The 17,883-nt window shown below is 36.2% G+C and overlaps 2 protein-coding genes across 8 annotated transcripts; one reads left to right on the top strand and one right to left on the bottom strand.

The window, feature by feature from the left end:
- Positions 1 to 289: 289 nt before the first annotated feature.
- Positions 290 to 12,995, bottom strand: Slob (Slowpoke binding protein). Of its 6 annotated transcripts, none has more exons than XM_066296919.1 (9): positions 12,857 to 12,995; positions 11,476 to 11,546; positions 7,032 to 7,217; positions 6,416 to 6,535; positions 6,099 to 6,279; positions 5,956 to 6,040; positions 5,620 to 5,854; positions 3,269 to 3,430; positions 290 to 1,494 (listed from the first exon to the last, which is right to left on the bottom strand). In XM_066296919.1, exons 1-9 carry the CDS (start codon positions 12,920 to 12,922, stop codon positions 1,371 to 1,373), a joined length of 1,230 nt encoding a protein of 409 aa, XP_066153016.1. In that variant the 5' UTR covers positions 12,923 to 12,995; the 3' UTR covers positions 290 to 1,370. The 6 variants fall into 6 exon arrangements, with proteins under 6 accessions (XP_066153016.1, XP_066153013.1, XP_066153018.1 ...); XM_066296916.1 differs by lacking the exons at positions 11,476 to 11,546; positions 12,857 to 12,995 and adding exons at positions 2,912 to 2,970; positions 9,362 to 10,128; XM_066296917.1 differs by lacking the exons at positions 11,476 to 11,546; positions 12,857 to 12,995 and adding exons at positions 2,912 to 2,970; positions 9,362 to 10,128 and having other exon boundaries at positions 1,399 to 1,511.
- Positions 12,996 to 13,111: 116 nt separating this feature from the next.
- LOC136347164 (uncharacterized) lies at positions 13,112 to 17,455 on the top strand. Of its 2 annotated transcripts, none has more exons than XM_066296910.1 (2): positions 13,112 to 13,241; positions 15,721 to 17,455. In XM_066296910.1, exons 1-2 carry the CDS (start codon positions 13,149 to 13,151, stop codon positions 17,092 to 17,094), a joined length of 1,467 nt encoding a protein of 488 aa, XP_066153007.1. In that variant the 5' UTR covers positions 13,112 to 13,148; the 3' UTR covers positions 17,095 to 17,455. The 2 variants fall into 2 exon arrangements, with proteins under 2 accessions (XP_066153007.1, XP_066153008.1); XM_066296911.1 differs by lacking the exon at positions 13,112 to 13,241 and adding an exon at positions 15,480 to 15,603 and having other exon boundaries at positions 15,721 to 17,454.
- The last annotated feature ends 428 nt before the right edge of the window (positions 17,456 to 17,883 follow it).

The raw sequence follows: 17,883 nt of genomic DNA, 5'->3' as shown, positions 1-17,883 counted from the left end.
ATGATTCTGGACGCTTGTCACATAGAAGATGATCTTGTACACGATTTTGGTAAATTGTCTAATCTGGACAGGTCGCATAAATTTATTTATGGATGAAATATGTTCGATAAAAATTGCTTTATTTATTCACTGATTTCGAAGCCTTTAGTGAATATAATAGAATTTCGCTTCCCTAAGTCGCGTTATCCAAATGAGGGAATGAACGGGCATGACGTGATACGTGATCTTTTATGATCAAAGGTAAGTATGAATGACAACAAGTTGAGGTAATTACACAAACAATTCAATGTTTCATATAATCTCTAGTTTTAATAGAATGAAAATGTAACATATAACAATTTCTAAAGCTAAAAAAACTATATCATTCGCTACAACTACGTCGGCTACGATTTAACTATTATATTACAATAAACATAAATATCTTCAAGAAAATCAGTAAGTAGAGTTTTCACCAGTCTTAAGAAAAACAAGAAATCTTAAATTTTGGCCGATATTAGCTGAACCTGATGGGCGTATGATATTACATGAGCTAGGAAATGTCTGTTCCTAGAAAATAACTAGTTTGATAATATGAGAGTTGGTGCATAAAATAACTTGTAAATAGCCGGCACGATCGATTAAAAAATTTGATTATCTATGATGAAGTGTCTTAATATGTCGTTATTGTGTATGAAGTTTTATAAATCGTTAAATCACCGATTGGAAATAATTGCTTGTACACGAATAAGCAAGTTGCTTATTCATGTAAATGAATAAGTGTATTGATGTACACGAATAGGCATATTTATGTACACGAATAAATAAGTAACTTTAGATTTTACTCAACTTTTTCTCATAGTTATTTTACAGGTTTTAAGATGAAAATAAGGTACACACAAAGGTACCCAGGGGTACCTGCTTTTAATTCTGGAAGTAAAGTACCGTTTTCCACTGAAGGCAAACTGAAGAGGAAAAGTAAAAATTCCACGGCCTTAAAGAGTTTTAATTATTATGTATAACGTCCGTATCTAAATTTGTAGAAATTTATGATTCAACGTTCGCTCTTATTCCTATGCACGAATCCATTGACTTCGAACTTGTCTTTATCACATAAGATTGACATTAAGAAGGAAACTAACTTTATCGCAAGAAAAAATATAACAATTGGGATTAGGTGAGTATGCAAAAATCTCATTAGGAAAACCAGTAGAACTCAAAGAAAATAAAGTTTTTGAACTATTGTCACTTTGCTGAATTATAGAATTCTGAGAAATTCCTGAAAAACATACTATTGTAAGTAGTTAATTATCAGAAATATGGGATACACAAATCTCACTTATTCCCATAATTTGTACGGGTTTAGTTAGTAAATTTTAAATAACTATCAACTACTATCTCATTCTAGTATTGCTATAATCCACTAAACTATTGCTATCGCTATATTCGCTTTCTTCTTCCGAAATGTCTTCCAGTATTCTTCTGCTACAATCTTCAACAATCACTACTCTTTCTTGTCTAAAAAAATTGTTCGCCTAAAATTAGGGATCAGAAACAACATACAGTAACACAACACTGAGCAAAACAATATAGCAGGATTGTTTAATAAGGAGCTTATGATGCTATGATTTCCTTTAATTAATTGATATTTTCCTTGCGTTTGTTTTTAATTGATGGCTGAACTTGGCGCTTCCAAAAATGTTACGTTAAGCGCAAACCTATACGGGGTGTTCCAACGAAAACTTTCCATCGCAGTTATTTTCGATAATCGCAAAAATATCGTAAAATGCCAAGACGCGTGGATTCTGTCTTCAAGGGGGACACGTGATGGTGCGAACTTAAAATTTAGTGAAACGGCCCCCTGTGCGGGGGTGTAACTAGCTTTGAAATTTGAAAGGGGACCATGGGTCGAGTGGCCCCTCATTTTAAAGATAATAAAATTCTCTTTAACGTAATACTCAATTTTTTTGTTTTTGACCGTCAGTTCTGAGAAAAACAACGTCCAAAGTATGTGCAGAAAGCGAGGAAACATTCACAAAATCCCATTGGCCGATTCAATTAAACAAACTTACACAGAGGAGCTTATTTTGATAAATTTAAAAGCCGCGCCATCATGTGTCCCCCTTGAAAACAGAATCGACGTGTCCAGAAATTTCACAATATTGTTCAATTATCCAAAATAAATGGTGGAAAGTTTTCGTTGGAAGCCCCTGTAGATAATAAAAGGTAAAGAGTTCGAGGGCAATACAGCGTAGCAGAACAATCCATACCTATTTTATTTCCGCTACCTATTTGTAGTTTGAATTCTGTATTCTTGATGGTTTCTCAGAGTTCCATGACTAACTCTGAGTTAAACGTATTATTTTTTTATATCAAACAAGACAAAAAATGAAAAAAATGTATACAAATTTGATTGGTTCAGATATCTGTTTGTTTGAGTTTGAGCAACATTTCAACTGCATTGTGCTGGCTAGAGAGGATTTAAACTGAAACGCATTTTCAAAGCTTATAATGAATAACCGTTTGATAGAGTGGAGAATTTCAGAATTTCAGAATTCTAGGTTGTATAGGAAATTTGCACCACGAGGGACGGATGAGTCACTAGCGAGCAACATTTATCCATGAGTTCCTCTGGAACGGTTTTTATCGCAGAAAACAGCGAGCCAAAGCAACTGCGTGATCGCAATACATTTTGAAAATTTATTTTTTATATTTTATCTTTATCAATTTTTGGTGTAACTTTTCATATCGTCTTCAGTGAATTTACGTTTGGTATGCTCATGATTACTAATTCTCCCTAATGAAAATCTATTTTCGACGTAAATCAGAAATGTTTAGGACGACTAACTTTTGGATTATGGTTCAATTTGATGAAGCCTAGCGAGACAACAAGCAAATTGTTACTAGCTTTTATTTTTGACAATTTTGACCTTACCGTTGCCAAGAAAATGCTATTGGGACCATGATGGTTCCAAATCATCAGAGATATGCCGCCTAAAACGAATTTTAAAATATTAATCTTTTTTTTAGATGTCGGCAAACCCGTTTAAACAATTACTGCAGACCTCCCATAGTGCTTCCTCTAACTTTGCAGACAGAAGAGAGAGAGAATTTACAAAAAAAGTGATAAGTGTACAAACAATTTTGCAATTATTTCAGATGAGCACAGGAAAAGGTAATTATCAAATTAGGAAAAAACAAATTAAATTTCTATGTAATCACCGTTTCTACAGTCTTTCCTATGATAATTCTAACACTAGGACATATTTATCGGATTTAATCATGTGCTTACCTTCTCAACAATGGACTTGGCAACGATGGGTTTCTCACAATATCTAAAAGCTGTAAAACCGCAGGAGGTGAAGCTATTTGCACTATACTGGCTCCCCTCAATTCCCTCAGTTCTACACCTCTAAATAACTCGCAACGGATCAATTCTTCTAAACTAGGCGTCCTGCAATCAGCAAACATTTATTTCAAACTTTGGAGTCTCGAAAAACATAAAAACCAATAAAATTTGCTCAAGAGGAAGAAAATTTCCGTTTATTTCATGGATCCATGAATATCAAATATAGCAAACAAATAACGCAACGAAATCAGTTTGAACCTGATCAATATCAATCAAATTTTATGATTGAATCTCACACATTAAAGAGGAATTCGCATTACCAATCAGGTCAGTTAGGTTACAGTCTAGTCAAAATCAAGTCAAATACAGTATAGTCAAAATCAAGTCAAATACAGTCAACTACAGTCATTTTGTGTTGACTTGACCATGGCCGCTGATGTAAATAAACGATCCAGAATGAATGTAACTGCATTTAATGTGGTTGTATCAATGAATTACCCCCCCACTATGACAATTGAAACGAGTATTCGTAGTAGTTTTAATCTTGATTTATGGCAAAACTCTTTTTTGAAGTAGGTCTCAGGCCTGCTCAATTGAACTCAGATCTGGCGGTTGTGTTGGCCATGGCATTACGGCGATTTCTTGGTCGGTCTGTCACAACACCGGCGACAGGTACACGAGCATTACTATGCGTGACACCAAATTTTGACCCACAACGTTAGCAGATGGTCGGACTGTAGGGTCAAGGATGATATCGACATACCGTCGAGCTGTTAGGAATCGATTTGGGTAAAAAAGGTCGATTCTGTCGTCAATCATTAGTCTGCATTAGAAAATATCATAATCATTTCTGAACTATGACGTCTAGAATAAGAAAACTTTTGCGCTGATTTTGACTGACAAAAATGGAACAACAAAACGACCAAAGAACTGTTATAAGATCGATGTGAAAACTGACGACATAACATTTCTACACTTCTCATTTAGGTACCCAGTCCTGCCATCAACTATGGTAATTATAAATGATGTTTCAAAAATCATTAATAAATTATTATCGTTCAAAAATTATAATTAACTCATATAATTATGTTAATTCAATTAAGTAAGATTATTGGTTTTGGCATTGAAATTCAATATGAGCTTTTATACACTTAGTTGATTTATACTTTCTATGCTCTTTGTATATAATCTAAAGAAGTATAAAATGACATCTCTTCAAATGGAAACAAGATTTTCTTATCTGAAATTAGTCTGCAATCACGAACCGGCTGCATTTTCTACACTAGTATGGACTTAACAGTCGTGCCAGACAAACCATTGGAGTTAACGTTTTTGATTCCTATGGGCATGTAATATAGTAATGGAATAAACTTAAGTAAACGTGGGTTTAATTTAATGTTGCTTAACAAGGAAATTCCATCGATACACAGAGAGTTTCACAATACAGAGAACAACAGCAGTGATGATGACGATGGTGAAGAAAGAGGTCTAACAAGGCGAAAGATCAGAATAATAGATAGTGAATGTAACAGTGATAGCGATACTGCAGAACGCCCATAATCGAACAGTTTTGAATAGATTAGTGGTGCAGAATCAGAAAAATCACCTTCGAGAATACTCTATATAGTACCGCACGTACCCTCAGATGAAAAATAACCGGTAGAGCTGTTCAAACTGTTTTTGGTGATGGATTCATGAAAGAAAAAATTACTAAAACAAATAATTACGCTGGAGAAAAATTAGAAAGAAAGACAACTATCACAGTACTCGATTTGGCGAACTTGATTTAGTGTGAACATTGAAGAAATGTGAGCATTCATTGAAATGATAATAAATATGGGGACAATTTCGTTGGCAATTTCGCAAGAGTACTGGCCCCGGAATGATATCAGTTTCATTATTTTTTCATTAAAAAATTATTTTTCTTACACAGTCAACCTGATGAGGGAAGAATTGGAAGAAATTCTCTGGCCAATATCGGAACATCCTCTCTACAGTCCGGACTTATCTCCATGTGATTACCACATGTATGGCCCGTTGAATAATGCACTGGGAGGAGAAATTGGTTGCAATTACACCCCAGTTCTTTTGACGATAACGGCATTAAGAAGCTCCCAATGCGATAAGATTATGTAGAAAAATAACATGTATCTTTCACTTTTGCATCTTGTTTCAATACATTAAAAAAAAAATAAAAAATTCCGGTTCATATTTGATTCACCCTCGTATTTTATACCAAGAGAAGAAATTCGCGTGGGTAAGTCCAATAACAAATTCAAAGATTTATAGTTTACCGAATGCTCTGAAAAATTAGCTCTAAAGCTCCTGCCACTTTAGGTGCTCTGTCTAGTTCCAATTGCAAATGAGCAGGGCTGGGTGGAGCAGGCAGTTCATAGCCTAGGGTCATTTCAAAGAGAAGGTATCCAAAGGCCAACGCCTCAGAGGCAGCTGGACTTTTCGGCAGTAGACCTAAGAATGGATTTTCCAAACCAGCAAGTCGAGCGACGCCATTTTGTATTATGACGTTTCCTGAAATAATAATTCATTAATTTACATTTCCGAGCTCGTTTCCGCACATTTCAGTCTTTCACTCTCCGGTGATGAACACTAGGAGATGCGATCTTTTGTACCTGAATGCAAATGATAAATTGGTGGAAAATGCTTATTGCGTAGAAACAACAATGCTTCGATGATTTGCCTCCCTAAACACTGCACCTAAAAAATTTAAAAAAAAAGTGGCAGCAGCCAGCAACCATGCCTTACAGAAACTTACAGTTCTCAAGGGTAAACCTTCGCCCTTACAAGCATATTTCTTATCGCAATCATCTTTCCAAAAACTGCCATAGATCAAGTCCCTCAAGCTGCCTGTGGGATTTAACGGTGCAATAATTGCAGCTTCCTCTTTCCAGAACTCGATATCCAGGATTGGATGGATATACGGATGTTGTAAACCTCTGAATGAATGAATTTATATTTTAAAATAGCTTAGGTGCAGCTAAGTTATATTCGAAGACGAATTCACAGGGGAACAACATTCTGCAACACCCTGTGTTTTCATGAAAACCTCACGTGAAAAGAGAACTTTCTTACCTAAAAAGTTCAATGAGCGTTTCTTTTGTCTTTAGATTTGGAGCAATTGGACACGTGGACGGTAATGGTAATAGGGTAAGCAGTCTTTCTGCACCAAGGGTTTTATCTAGGACGGTAAACCTAAATAGCAAAACACCTATCAGACGCACTGAACGGACGAGATGATGAGAAACATCAGATAAAATGCTCGAATACTCTTAACGAAACAACACACAAAATACTGGGAAATCTTAGAAAAAATTCCTTTTGCGTTGTTTTATGAAATTTGGTATACCGAGTGTTCGTTAAGAAAAAACCCTCGCAACGGGCGGGAGATCGCAAACGTAGAGCTTTGATTAAGCCACTTATTGTTTGAGTTTGACAAGAGACAGCAAACGATTTTATCAACGACATGCCGCTGATATTTTAACGATTGCTGGCGGATTTTTCGTAATCACCCTTTACTTTACATTCCAACATGGGCTATAACTTAACTTTCATTTCATTGTGTGACGTTATTGACAGACCTGTTAACGGTTTCTGTCTATTCGGTCTTAATGCCTGTGACCAACCGGAAGTGACGGTAAGTTACCGGTCACTGGTAAGTATCCAATATGGCTAGACTAAGTGCTCTTACCAATTTTTATCGGCTCGGAAGCCAATATCACCAAGCTGGCTAATTAGTTCATATCTGTCATTATTATCTAAGTTTCTTTTGCAAACGAGGAAAGCTCCACTCCTAATTTTACTTTCTGCCTTAAATTTCTCGTTTCCTCCATCGGTCTTGATGGCGCTATATTCGTGTTTTGATTGACTTGATTGTCTAAAAATATTAGTGAAAATAAATATAAAAATAAATAAGAAAATAAAGGGTTAAAGGGAGTTATAGAAGTCGATTCGCTATGGATGGTAAGTTACTTGTTTACGGAAAAGTCAGTTGTAAAGGATTTTTTTTACAAAAACTATTGTAATTATACAGGGTGTTAGTGAAATCAGTGTCGTAAATTTATCTAACGATTAAGGACATCGTTTTAAACAAAAAAGTTCCCCATTACGGAGGTGGTAAACACAACCATTTCCCCGGAAAATCGAAAAAATACTTTTGAGAATTGGCAACGTCGCGTCGTTTTTATTTCATTTTGATATTTCCCAAAGTAGCCGCATAAACTAGATATGGTGCATTTAAACAGGTTTTTGGGTCCGATAGGTTTTATGGTTAACCCGTAAACATTATGTGATTCTTGAACTCTTTGTACGCGAAAAGGATAGAGCAATCGCTCCTTAACATTCTCTGAACATTTCAATGAGGAGTTAACTTGAGCGGCCTTTAAGAGATCAGGCCTGCAAGGTTCGGTGCAGCGTTGCCGCTTAAGGCTATTTTTACCGTTTGAGTCGTATCATTAGTCTCAATTAAATGTTTTAATTTCTTTTAACAACTTTAATGCCGAATAGTTCTAACTTTTTTTGTTATACGTCAAACGATCAACATTTATAGGTTTATCAACATTTTATTAAAATTTTAAGCTAATCATGGCCCTCCGGTTACCCACTTTAACCTTTTTTTTATAACTATTAAATGTTCGCCCCCTATTGCAAGGAACTTTTTTTGTTTGAAATGATGGTCTTAACAATTGGTTAAATTTACGAAACTTATTTCACTAACACCCCGTTTAAGAACGAACTGCCAGTTAGAATAATATCGACTGCCGTGTGATTGGCTTGCTTGAACTCCTGATCTGAACCCATTGGATTTTTGCTTCCGCAAAAGCATTTTTATGAGGGTTTAGTTATAGGAGCATGCTTTAAAGGCGATTTAATTAGTTTCAGCGCGTCGAGGACTATACAGGGTGTTCTATTAAGAAAAATGCAGTTTGGGCAAGTTTAGTGACCACCAGCGTAAAAGCATTCATTTTAAGCCATCTTGCACCAGACGTAACCACTTTTTCTATGTGGCGTAAATGCGTGGACCTTTGCGAAACAATTTCCGAAATTTCTGCTTTTTGTGTGATTAATGGCGTCGTCACACGTTTTTGATTGGGACTTTGCCTTGATTAGAAAATTAAAAACGGTAATAAATATTTCGAAAACCGCTGGACATAAATGTCGCAATTATTAAACAGAAATTGCCACATGGAAATACCGAATCTATATATATATATGATGACGTGATATAATAATATACAGGGTATCCTATTTGATGTATTAATGTTACTTCATTTCGTAATTTAGTAACAAATAGGACCAGTAACAATAAATGCTGCTGCAGTCCTAAAGTCGCGGGTTGAAAATTCTTTCTATTTTCTTCATTTCTTCATCGTGCTGCAACATAAAAAAATTTTTTTGATGCTCTTTGAGAGGTGGCATTTTGTAAAGTTCATTTCATAATGGGAACCTTGACTTCGTTTGTCTTCAGAATCTCGTTTGGTATTACACAACTCTGCGCGTTTGTTTATTGATTAAATAAATAATCATTAAAATCTCATTTCGATAAATAAAGCGGAAATTGCACAATTGAAAATGGCCATTAAATGGGTTTCATTTTCTAACCGGCTCTGAAGCTTAAGGAAGTGTGCCTTCATTTCGTAACTGAGTTAACAAATGGGAGCACTGACACGAATTGCTGGAGCTTAAGATCTACGGGGCGTAATCCAGAGTTGCACGCACAAACCAAAAGGATTACTATTGAATTTTCAGAATGAACACAGAGAAGAGTTCGTCCATGGAACGTTCTCGTGGTATATCGAGGGTATTATGAGAAAAATGCTGTTTTATAAACCGGTTTATTCATAGTTTATGTAGCGAAATTGTAGTATTTTCACTGCTATATTATAAAATTACGAACGCATATGCATGCGTTAAAGTCTTTGTAGCACTAGTGCATAGTGTTCAACTAAACTAAATATATTGGCTGCTTTTGCATATTCATCGATACTGGACTCCTTGAATAGCCGGCTACATACAAATTACCTTTTGTAACCAAAGAGAGCTCTAGCCAAAGAATCTGCCCGTTGTGGGGTATTTTTCCCCATTTCTCCATCGCTTTTATATTCTGAACTTTCACTCCTGTTTCTAAACGCAGCTCTTTTACTAGCTGCAGAAAGAGTAGAATTCGAAAATTCAGCAGCACTTTGCGATCTCCGTGGAACACGTTTCTTCTTCTTCATGCTGGATCTTGAGGTCCTTTCTTGGTACCATCTTTCATGTCCTATTACCTGCGACTCCTTTTCTTCTTGCTCTTTTTTATTTATACTTTGATAAAGGTTGAACATGTTGGATATTTTAAGCATTAAATTTTCAATTTAATCCAGGGGGGCCGCAAGAGACGCTTTTCTTCTATTATGTATTTTTTACGTTAATTATAATTACTTTCACCTTTTTATCAAGGTTTCTTATTCTCATAATCGTATGACGCCACTATTTGTGTATTAAGGGGGAGCCCTTAGTCTGTGGCCATATTAAACCTGAATAAACTTGAAGAATGCCCATAATATAGGTTTGCTTAGAATGTTTGTATACCCTCCAGCAGCAACTAATTATAGTAAAAAACACGTTTCACTGCGATTCGTCAGTCTCTGCGTCACAATAACCTTACTTAAGTCACTAGTGCTACAAAATGTGCTAGAAAATTCTTTTGTCTCTAGTTTTTCTGAAGGGTGTAATTAACTGACTTGAATGGAATTATATGCGCTTTTAAAAGTTCACTGAATGAGAGTATGTATTGAACTAAACCAAGTCCTCAATTCTAAGGATTTAATCCTATTTAACCACTACGTTTGTTTTTGTATTATTAACAGACATAGATAGAAAGATATAGACACCCCTGTAAACATTTAGAAGGTTTCCCCAGGTTTAAAAATTGAAATCTAAACCGCAAGTCACCCAAAGTACCACAAAGTTGTGGTTAAAGTAAAATAATGGCGTATTCGGCACATTCATGTGGCTTATTGAGGTCCGCACACCAGTGCGCACCTTGTGCGGCAATGCGGAAATCTTCTCTTACTACCTCTGTGCTGAAATGTCATTTGATAGCATTTAAACAAATGGAAAAACCATTCGACAGCCATATTGTCACGCTTAGTGCGTACTTTTTGGACGCTCGAATTCGCCATAAGTGTTTTATCAAAAGCGTGCAGTAAATTTAGCACAATAAAATTTGACAATTGCTGAATTTCTAAACTGATTCATTAGTCAAATTCGACCACTGCTGCTCTCTGTGATGTATGCGAAACAAGAAGAGCCTCATGAGATGGAGAGCCGTGACTTTTAATAACTTAAAAATAACACATAAATGCGCGAGTACCATTTGTATATAGTCAGAAGCGAACTCAATAGTTGCTCTTGTACAAGAGCGTAATTCTCAATTTTTGCGCTCCCAGTTGTAAGTTTTTTGCTTCCGTATACGACTAACTAGCAGATGAAGCATTTTTAAATTGGAGACAAATTTTAGCTAACCGTTGAAGCATGAAGAGCTAAACGAGCACCTGCGCCATTAAGGACCGATTCTCCTAAAACTGCGCGTGAAGTAACTCACAGTTAATGTTATAAAGGCATCAAAGTGCTTCTGGTTGATTGCGCAGGCGTTTAAACTAGTCACCTTTGCTTAAACTGTTGGTTTAGCTAAGATATTCTTTTGAAAATTGTTTGTTGGCTGCACGTCTTGAGTTTAAAAACAATGAAGAAATGACGCTATCACTCAATTTATAGAAGACGAGTTATTGTTAAATAACGACAACAAGTCATATTCGGATTAAAGAATCGAGAGGAACATTTTGAAGAAATGCGCTCTAGTAGCAGGTTATTAATAGGCGAATGTTATTTTGCGCATTGATGCCTTATATAATTTTTTTTTTTATAAAAGGAAGTGTGTATGGTTGAAACCTGCGGAACCCTTGTAACCCCAAAAACTCAACAGTAAAAAATATAAAGTTTCCGCTAATTCTTTAAGTACAACTCAGTGAGAGTACGAGTATTCTCTAGTATTCTAATTTTTCACGCCATAGATAACTTTAACAACACTCTCCAAACTGTGAGACATGCGCTTTAAAACTTCTCTCCATTATGATTTTTCACTTATCACTTACCTGCATTTTCTAATTAATAAGAGAGCTAGTACTACAATTCCAAACCCAACGATGATGCAGGAAATTGATATCTGAAATATAATAACAAAAATGAGCTAATTAACTAACAAGTGCGAAAAGACGCGCGCCGGTTGCAATTGAACGAACGACGTGAACCATAGTTCTATGCGCAGTTCGGTCAGTTCTAGTGCGATAAAGACACTTCCGCTTCCGCACGAGTTAGATATAATACTTTTCCCGCAAGCGAATGTTTTTTGCATATTTAATTGTTAATGTTTATTAACACGTAGTAAAATATTTTTCGTATTACCGTGCTTAATTGGTGTGGGTTTTCCCGCATGAAGTGTAGCGGAAAAAACGAAAATTCTAAAGCACATTTTCCTTAAAGCATTATTGTACGGTTATTTAAAATGTTTTGTCTGACTTTGAGGCGTGCCAATTTGTTCTGTCTTCAATAAAACTTTTTACCGCACAGGTGTGCCCGTTTACCGCCCTCCATTGCTCAATTAAATATTATTAGGCGGCACATGTGTGATGGGAAGGCAGTTAAAAAATGTGATAAAAGTTGTATTTTTTACAGGATAGCTTGAAAAAGTTTTGCCGCACGCATGCGAAAGTCACTTGCCTGACTGCCCACAGAAATGATTGTCCCTGACACATTGTTTTCCGCACCACAAATATCTTTACCAGCATGCCAAGTACGTCATAATGTTAATTTCAGCCCGCAATCACACGCTCGTAGGAAAAAACCATTAAAATACAAGTTTCACAATGTAGCACATTAGGGCACGAATCCAATTTTACAAAACGAGTAACGAGACAACGAGTTGGCAACGGGTGAGTGCGTCAATAGTTTTATAAAACATGTATCTTACACGATTTGTCTATTGAGGTCGAACATTAATCATTAAAGAACACAAAAATAATCATAAACTCGAAACAAACAATTACAAATTAGATGTATGATATGAGCAGTTCCCCCTTAAAATTAATGTTCTTTTTCTTTTAATTAAAGTATTATTAAACTGCGATTTTATAGGAAAAAATATTTTTGTTTTATTAAATGATTATTATAAGTATTAACATAAAAAAAAAATGAATAAAATTGTTTTTGCCCTTTTTGTGCTAACAACGAGTTTCCATTATTTTTGTCCACACGATGTAATTAAAAACGAATGCATAGTTTCCATTTATAGCTCTAGCTGTAGCTACATAATTAAACTTTTACCATCGCTTAGGTCAATATTGAGTTAAAAATAGGTATGTACATTCTATAATAATGCTTAATAAATCGTTGTAAACACAAAATTTCTACAAAGCTTTTAACAGATATTTCATTGAATTAGTCCATTGTTAGACACCCATTAAAACAAGAGCTTACCCATGAACTTACGCCTGCCGATTTCGATCCCAAATTATTCAGGCCATTTTTTACTTCCACTTTCATTTTGCATCTTTATTAATAAACTAACGAGATTTGTCATACGAAATAAATAAATCCAAGAAAATTGAAATTCGAAGATGAATCTGCACACAACAGGAATTTTGTCGATGGGTGATTTATAACTGAGTATAGCTTTTTTCACTTTCGTCGATTTAAGGGGTTGATAATGAAAATAAACAAAAATTTTTCGAGCTTTTCCGGCCCTACATAGATAGGGTGTCTAAAGGAAATGCTAAAGGAACTGAGTATAAACGATGGAAAACATGCAACGCGTGTTCCACCCAGTGTTGCCGCTCGAGAATATTATGGGTCCGTGTTGTGGGTAAGTATCTCATTATAGTTGATATATGTGATAGTTGGACAATAAGCTTCCTGATTGGTCGTAAATAGCAATGTGATTGTTATTCGGCGTTAAAAATGCAAATCACGGCTTTCTGATTAAATTTCAACTTGAGACTACGAATACTGCTCAAGAGTTCCAGTTAGTTGAGATCTAATCTTATTAGCAACATTTTATATATAGAATGTGCCGTCTTTTTGCTCTCAAACGAGCTGTAGCTGAAATTACCGCGATGGGACAGTTTAGTAAAAAATGCCATTGATTCGTGAAACCATGTAAAAGCCCATGCAAATCACCCTCATAAATAACGACTATCTATACTTGCTACGTCATTTGCGAAAAAGCCGCTAATACATTTCACTGCGATCCCAATAGTTCGTGGGAAAAAACACCCTATAGGAGATGAAGCCTATGAAGGATTTTCCATTTAAGAATATTTCGCATATAAGAATACACAGATATCTGATGAGTTGCTACATATGGAGTCAGTTTAATATTTTTGAGTCGCACTTCCCTACTACCTCATTTTTGAAAACAGCTAACCATTGAAATCATACATGTGAGAAGGTTCCCATAGTGCAAATGATTTCTATACGTTGTTCCAACTTAATAAATATCTTGGCTCGCCACGCAATATCAGATCTTCGCCCCTGTATCGATTAAGGAGAGAGATAGCTGTCAAGTTTGACATGTTGGTGAGGTTAAAACAGTATCTAATTTCAAATTTAAGAAGGAATTTACCATCATCCCAAATATCTAACCTCACTCATCTGTCAAATGAGACAACTGTAAAATTTTGACATCCCCAAAAATATGCATTTTCCCACGATCTGGCACCCCTGTCTAAGAGAAAAGCACTTTCCTTTATTTCCAACCTACGCTGTCTGGATTTCCACCCAGCCGATCGAAAACAAACGCATGACGCAGGCGCCTACACAACCCCTTAATACATTGGCGTTATATTTTATTAACGGAGAAAATGACCTACAACCAAAAAACTCCCTCGTTTATAGAGCTACTGCAGTTTAATATCATGATTAACTGGAATGAAAGCCTGGAGGGCCATTTGATTAATAAATTGAAGGCCGGAAGGGTCTCTGAATAATCAACTTTTGGCAACTCGAGAGAGCACGGTGAATTCTTAGCTATTCGCAATTTTACGAATAATTTGAGTTTTGATGATTCATTAAAAAAATATGTAAAATCTTAAGAAAAAATAAAACTAAAAATCATAGGTGAGAGGAGTATAACTAAGTTATAATTGGTGTCTACGGGACGTTTACAATACTGAATTAGGAGTTCTTGATAATGCCTTAAAAATAAATCTAAAGCAAAAATGCGCATCTTGAAATGTTTCAGTAACCAATCAGTTTCATAATTGCAATACCGGACATCTTCCAGTTAAAGCTGCCAGTACAATGATCTAACGACCCTTAGGGCTGGTTTTTCAAACTTCTGATGGATTTGCTACCAGGATTATTTCTTCTTTAACAGAGTTCTCATTTCGTCGTTTCTGTGGAATTTATCTTGCTCGTTTTATTACCAGGAGTTTGAAAAACTGGGCCTTAGGCAAAATTATTGTCGTTGGTAACCTTCCAAGAGGATATTTTCTATGTAAACGGAAAAAACTGGCCTAGATTTTGTCGCTCCGATGGCAACTTCGTTAAACCAAGAAACGACATATAAAATATTTTTAATTTTTGCTGAAAATTAGGAACGAGGGTGAGGTGCCTTCTTTTTGCCAACTTTCAAACTTTAATTGACGAAAGCTCAGCTATACGTAGAACAACTACCTCAGAAAATAGCTTTAAATAAATGGTTCAGGTGCATTCTATAGCGAACTTGCGGAACTCTCTTTTGGTTTCTAAAATGCGATACCAATTTTTTGGCGATGCTTAACTAGATTGTATCAAATTAGATGATACAAAATATTTTTTCACATTATAATGAACCACACCTGGTGAACCATCAATTAAAATTTATTACCTCTATAAAGTGGTTATTTAACACTTATGACATAACGAGACTAAAAAAATACTCATGAGACGTAGTAGGAATGGAGAAAGTTCTTGATCAATCTGTGTCTCAGACAAGCACCCAGACCTTAAACTACATTCATTTTTGTTCGTTTTTCGTTTAAAAATGCATATGTGTTTCATCAGATACAATTTTCGTAAGACTTATGTAATTAACTTTAATCGAATTTTTAAACAATCCAAACTGGCCAAGTGACATTTGGCTGCGTCCAAATTTCCAAACTATCTCAAGTATAAAATAAAGGAAGCTTTATTCAGTATTCAGTTCTGGCAGTTGGTGCGTTTGTGTAAGAACCATCATGAGGACGGTAAAAAATATTTCACTCTTGAAGTTTTAATTTGTTAATTTTCGTGCAAATGAATTAGATAAAATATTAAATTAATTAAATATCAAAATTAAATTTTTTCATTTTTTTCTCTTCTAGGGGGTGATAATCTTGGTGGTACTAGCTGTATCTACTGCTAAGGAGGTGCCGAAGTCAAAAAGAAGCTTATCAAGCTATGAAGGCATAACGCCAATAATTGGCGGAATAGGAGGCACCGCTTTACTGCAACATAATGGCATCATAAATCAGCCTCTATCCATAAATCTGCAACAACCCTTATCGATCGGAACTCAAGTGCCATATTCTGTAAAAAAGCAGATTGGAATCTCCTATCCAGTGCCTCAACTTTACCCCGTTATTAAAACTGTGCAACAACCAATTCCAGTGGCTGTCGAAAAAAGGGTGGAAATTCCAGTTCATGTGCCAGTACCACAGCCTTACCCGGTAGTCCAAAAGGTGGAAGTGCCAGTGGAAAGGAGAGTAGAAGTGCCCGTTCCTCAGCCCTACCCTGTTGTGCAAAAAGTAGCTGTACCTCAGCCCTACCCTGTTGTGCAAAAAGTAGCTGTACCTCAGCCCTACCCTGTTGTGCAAAAAGTAGCTGTACCTCAGCCCTATCCAGTACATGTGGAAAAGAGAGTAGAAGTTCCAGTGCCCCAACCCTACCCAGTACATGTGGAAAAGAGAGTAGAAGTGCCCGTTCCTCAGCCCTACCCTGTTGTGCAAAAAGTAGCTGTACCTCAGCCCTATCCAGTACATGTGGAAAAGAGAGTAGAAGTTCCAGTGCCCCAACCCTACCCAGTACATGTGGAAAAGAGAGTAGAAGTGCCCGTTCCTCAGCCCTACCCTGTTGTGCAAAAAGTAGCTGTACCTCAGCCCTATCCAGTACATGTGGAAAAGAGAGTAGAAGTTCCAGTGCCCCAACCCTACCCAGTTATTCAGAAAGTCCCTCATCCAGTGCCATACCCAGTAGAAAAAAGAGTGGAGGTGCCAGTTCATATACCCGTACCACAGCCTTATCCAGTAATTCAAAAGATAGAAGTTCCAGTAGAAAGAAGGATAGAAGTGCCAGTACCGCAGCCCTACCCAGTAGTGCAAAAAGTGCCAGTGCCCCAACCATATCCAGTTGAGAAGAGAGTTGAAGTTCCCGTTCCTCAGCCTTATCCAGTTGTTCAAAAAGTACCAGTGCCACAACCCTATCCAGTAACAGTTGAACGTAAAGTTCCAGTACATGTGCCAGTACCACAACCATATCCAGTTGTTCAGAAGGTCCCAGTACCCGTTATTCAAAAAGTTTCAGTTCCTTACCCTGTTCCACAACCCTATCCTGTGGTTCATAAAATACCTGTAGCCACTGAAACAAGAATTCCAATAGGATTACATACAGAATACAACACATTACCTGTTTCTTTCAATCATGGATTGTCTAGTGTTGGTGTTTACAATAAGTGGTCCCGTTATGGAAGTTCTTGGTAACCGAAAAGACATCTTAGCGAAATTCTTCTGTAGGAACAACTGTAAAAAATGTTTTTATTTGATATTTATTGCAGAGATGTATGTTTTTATGCAATTTATTATATAATATATATTTTTGAATTTTTACGATTAAAGAGACATTTTTCATGATCGAAATGGGTTTAATTTCTAGCCACCTGGAAAGATCTTAAAGATAGAAGTACTGGTTCTTACATCACTCTGAAGATCATTCCGCTGCTACACTAAATCGATCACTAACTAATTGTGCAGTCATTTTACAATTTCCATTATCTCTTAATAGCATTAGTATAGACTGTTACTCCAGAGAATACAGAAAACAATATATGTATATAACGTCCTTGTTACCCCTTAATTCTGCAAAGTCTCTCGGTAAATAAAATTCATGCAATGAAGATATAGCTACAGAGTGATTTTTTCTTAAGATGTCTCATGGGAACTGCGATCACTATCGAATTACGTGGTAATCAGCACCAGTACAATTACCGACTATTTGCACTAATGCAAATCTGCACTAGTGCAATTTTTTTAGTAAGCATCGTAAGAGTTGCAACGCAATGTACGTGACTGTTTTTCTTTAGTAAGCACAATGTGTGGGACGATGGTCTGTGTTCTTCTGGAGACCCAACATATGGGTCTGGATTTAACCACAATTATTTCAAATTACACTAAACGCATAACTTCTAATTAAATTTCCCCGCTCAGACCGAAAATGTGGTTACACAACAACCTTTTTATAAAAGCGACGGTTTTGCCGCAAAGGTTAATCTG

Source organism: Euwallacea fornicatus, chromosome 27, assembly GCF_040115645.1.
Source record: "Euwallacea fornicatus isolate EFF26 chromosome 27, ASM4011564v1, whole genome shotgun sequence".
Lineage (NCBI taxonomy): Eukaryota > Metazoa > Arthropoda > Insecta > Coleoptera > Curculionidae > Euwallacea > Euwallacea fornicatus.
This window is presented reverse-complemented; position numbering and strand designations above follow the sequence as displayed.

Excerpts from the sequence above, each read along its gene's own strand:
- Slob (XM_066296915.1), bottom strand. The coding sequence starts at position 9,681 with ATGCTTAAAATATCCAACATGTTCAACCTTTATCAAAGTATAAATAAA. Across the intron at positions 5,855-5,955 it reads AATTTATCATTTGCATTCAG|GAAACGTCATAATACAAAAT; the intron begins GTACAAAAGATC and ends TTATTATTTCAG. Across the intron at positions 3,431-5,619 it reads CTAATTTTTCAGAGCATTCG|GACGCCTAGTTTAGAAGAAT; the intron begins GTAAACTATAAA and ends TGCTGATTGCAG.
- LOC136347164 (XM_066296910.1), top strand. The coding sequence starts at position 13,149 with ATGCTAAAGGAACTGAGTATAAACGATGGAAAACATGCAACGCGTGTT. Across the intron at positions 13,242-15,720 it reads ATTATGGGTCCGTGTTGTGG|GGGGTGATAATCTTGGTGGT; the intron begins GTAAGTATCTCA and ends TTTCTCTTCTAG.